This window comes from Pteropus vampyrus, unplaced genomic scaffold (genome assembly GCF_000151845.1).
Source record: "Pteropus vampyrus isolate Shadow unplaced genomic scaffold, Pvam_2.0 Scaffold75, whole genome shotgun sequence".
In the NCBI taxonomy this organism is placed as follows: domain Eukaryota; kingdom Metazoa; phylum Chordata; class Mammalia; order Chiroptera; family Pteropodidae; genus Pteropus; species Pteropus vampyrus.
The window spans coordinates 4,263,059-4,266,924 of NW_011888856.1; the positions used below are offsets into that span (position 1 = coordinate 4,263,059).

Here is a 3,866-nt window from a genome sequence, read left to right on the forward strand (position 1 = left end):
GAGGCCATAGCTCCTGTCCTCCCCAAGGCTTAGCGGCTTAAGTCTCCCTTGGGTTACAAAAGTACCCCAGCATCCTTTCCATAAACTCCTTGTTCTGGGTAAGCCAGCGCAGGATGGTTGCCACCTGCAGCCCCCAATACCATAGTTTACAAAGTAGCATTGTTCAGTGGGCTCCTTCTCAGTCCGGCGCCATCAGAGACAACCTTACTAGTTACCTAAGGAAGAGAGAAGGGGTAAAGCTAGGGGCCTTGTCCTGTAGCTCAAGCTCTGGAGAAAACAATGCAGGCATCATAAAATACAAAAGAAGGTTGTTGTAATCACCTCGAGCCTAAAGAAAGAAGCCTGCCTTTAAAAATTCTTAACTGACTATGAAAATACTCTCTATGTCACAGAAAACGCTGTTAAAGAAAGACTATGCTGAGAACTTAAGAGAACAAATTGTCTTATTATGTGTGTCATGTTAAAAGTAAAACTCTACAGATATCCACCAACATCGGTCAAACTTAGGTACCTACGAAAGGCCAGGCACTAGGGACAGAACAGTGTTAGGCATGGAGCTCCCCCAGGGACAAGTAGCTGTGCCATTTCAGTATGTTGGGGGATGAGCATGGTACATGGTCTGATTAAAAGCCAAATCAAGATTCTATATATGTAATCAAGTCAATATAAGATGGTTCACAGGCATTAGGGTGGCCAAAGGATCCCCCCTCCCCGCGGTGGTGGTGTCCGCACGCTTACCCTTGGAGATGTGGGATGAGCTGGCCAATGGTGATCTCCTGGGCCACCTTCTGGTAGAGGTCATGGCTGTTGAGCACCATCGACTCCAAAATGGCCAAGGACCGCTGCAGGATCGAGGTGTCCATGGCTGACTTGTTCACAAAGCTCGCTATCTGGAAGTGCAAGCAGGACACAGTTGACTAGTTGTGCTGAGCAGGGCAGAAAGGAGGGAAAGGCGTGATTCGAGCATCAGGAGCTCATTTACCACGGGACACTGGGGATACAAGCCGAAGAGCAAGGAACGCACCGAGCCAACACCGATCGTCTAGGACGTTATTACAAAGCGCCACTCCTATAATTCAACAACAAGCAGTTTTGAAAAGGAGACGGCGTCAAAGGAGTATTCTGTCTGGTTTCTCTGGGATTATTCTGAGTCTCAGCTCTCAGGAGCAGGCGATTTCAACACATACAGTCATCCCTCCGTATCCACACGGGCTTGGTTCCAAAGATCCCCCTCAGATGTCCAAACCCACAGATGCTTAAGTCCTCTATATTTTTAAAATGGTATTTGCATGTAACCTACATTTCACATAGGCTACAGCAGGGTACGCCTACACATCCCTTCATCCGCGTAAATTCCGCGTAGTGCTTGGCGCCTGACCAATTCGGGTTTTGCTTTCTTGGAACTTTCTGGAATTTTTTTTTTTTAAATACTTTACGCTTGGTTGAATCTATGGATCTGAAACTCGTGAACAGGGAAGCCAACTGTTACAGAGGGCTCTTGTGTTTCTTCGAGTCAGTAACTTCTACGTATACCAATAGCCACAATCCTTCTCATCCTCAGGCTTCTCCATCACTTTTATGTTCTCGTGACGACCCCGTCACATTCTCAGGGACTCGCATAGACCACACTTGTCGGCACAACTCCACTTTCCAGTTGCTGGCTGCTCTCCTTGCTCTGGCTCAATGCAACGCTCTCTTCCCCATCCCTTCTTTTTATATAATTAAAGTAAACTCTTCTCATCTCTCCAAAATTTAGCAAACAGGCAAACATTTAAATTCGCAGTGCGAAAAGTTAAAATAATCGTGTAAGCTCTGAAATGTACTCCCTAAGGAATGAATCACTTAGGCCACGAACATAACAAATCACGACGTAAGAGAGAAGGCAAAGCCGGGGCCGGAATAATGGATTGTAGTAACCCATACACATGGGTGCCATGAAGGTTTTATTTTAGAGGCCTCATTAAAAGTTATTACTAACTGTTGACAACTCGCACTAAAAGGCCGTGATTATATCAACATAATGACTGCTTTCTTAAATGCTAAATGATTTGGTTCTGTGACAAATTGACACTGGCTGCTTCCCCTGCTGACACTAATTTCTCCCTTTGTGCTGTCCCATCGACCTCTTCTCCTCATCCCTTCTCCATCCTTGGTGGAGAGAAAATGCGAAGGCCTCCATGGCAACTGTCCTGACCATCTCAACCGTTTCTAGCCCAGTGACTCCTGGGTAAAAGTAGGGGTTGGGGTACAGATACCAATACCCTCTCTGCCCCCAGATACATCAGGATCTCAGAGAGTGGGAAATAAATAACATGACGTATAAGTAACATTATTGTTTTATATTAAAAAAAAACAACTATTATTTTGTAATATAAACTACAGGAAGAACATGAGAATTTTAAGATTCTCAAAAGGCTGGCCTGTGGTCCAACCCACCCCTGGGGTAGTAAGATGGCATCTTTTTCGGTTTCTTCTAGATCCCAGATTTCCCTCTAACACAAATTTACCCTCTACCTCCATAAATATCCTTTTGACAATGTGTGCTCCGTGGAAATACTCGATCGTAATTCTGAATTTTCTTTAATATGAAGTCCACCTTCTTACAATGGGTTTTAAAATTCTGTTAACTCTTTGCCTTGGTTCAGCCTTATTTGTATCTCACATACATATTTCATATTCCATTTGTGGAACAAATTGAAACTAATCTCTTATCTTCGATAAACCTCTTTAAAATGAATCTTTTCTTTTACTTCACCTCTTTCTTGACCCATAGAATCCATGATTCCAAAATGAGCATTTCGCATATCACGCCTCGCTGGGTGCTGCCTGGTAGCGAATGAGCTCATAACCCCTTAGAGTCCTACGCACAATTCTGGAGGAGATGCCCGTCACTTTCTGAAACTAACATCTACCTTTTGGCCTTTCTTTGCCAGTGGTTTTAACCTGACATTTAAATGACCCAGTATTTTCATCTAATAACCAAAGCATCAGGGCTGATGGAGCAAACATAACGACTCCCAGAATGAACCATGGAGAGCATGGCGCTCCACTCCCACATTTTAATTTTTCCAGGCAGAGGCCCATAAATCTCTCAAGATTTTAAGAGGCAGAAATTACTGGGTCTCTTAACCGAAATGGCTGGATGTTTGTCCAAGCATTGGAAACACTGCAGGGTGTACCAGGCCCTCCTGCTAAGGTTTCAAGAGCATTTGTACAAAACTTTTCTGCCAAGAAAAGGCACTGATGTTATACTTGGCGAGGAGAAAACCAACTCGTAACAGAAAGTTCTAAGTGTGGAGTTTTTGTTTTCTTTTTTTTCTTTCGTTTCTTTTTTCCTCCATGTCTTCCTACCCTCTCCCGTACTAGCCAGGTCTTTAAAAAGCAACAATTTATGTTGGCATCAAGGGATTCCATGTTTCAAAGTGTTTATGAAATCATGTTATTTATTGCAAAGTTTGTAACTAGAATCTAGGTCCACACAGAACAAAGCAGACAAATGAGCAGAGTAGCAGATAGGGGCTGGCAGTGGAAAAAATGCTTCTCCAAAGTGCTATGAATTTGGCATTAATAGGAAGCCAAGTCTGCACCACAGAGATAAGAATCTTCTGTCAGTGTATTTCCTAGTAGATTTTTGTTGAGATAAAGCTCCATTTAAAAGACAGTTGCCTACATACAATTCCTGGGTTGTCAGGGTGCTGAATTTGATCCAGCTAATGAATAAAAAAAAGTTAACCTTACAAAAACTATCAATTATAAAGTCATTTCTGATGACCATTTTTCAAATTCACATAGGGGTTGAGATTTAAGTAGCAATGCAAAGGAGACAGAATGATTGGGAATGAGGATATGGGATATGATAAATGAAT

At 42.9% G+C, this 3,866-nt stretch overlaps 1 protein-coding gene across 1 annotated transcript in view; it reads right to left on the reverse strand.

Annotated features, from left to right (window-relative positions):
• The window catches only part of ELMO1 (engulfment and cell motility 1), a 495,575-nt gene that overhangs the window by 307,974 nt on the left and 183,735 nt on the right, over positions 1-3,866 (reverse strand). Inside the window, exon 9 of the mRNA XM_011362520.2 lies at positions 739-890. Coding sequence (XP_011360822.1) covers positions 739-890 — 152 coding nt within the window. The remainder of the gene's footprint in view (positions 1-738; positions 891-3,866) is intronic.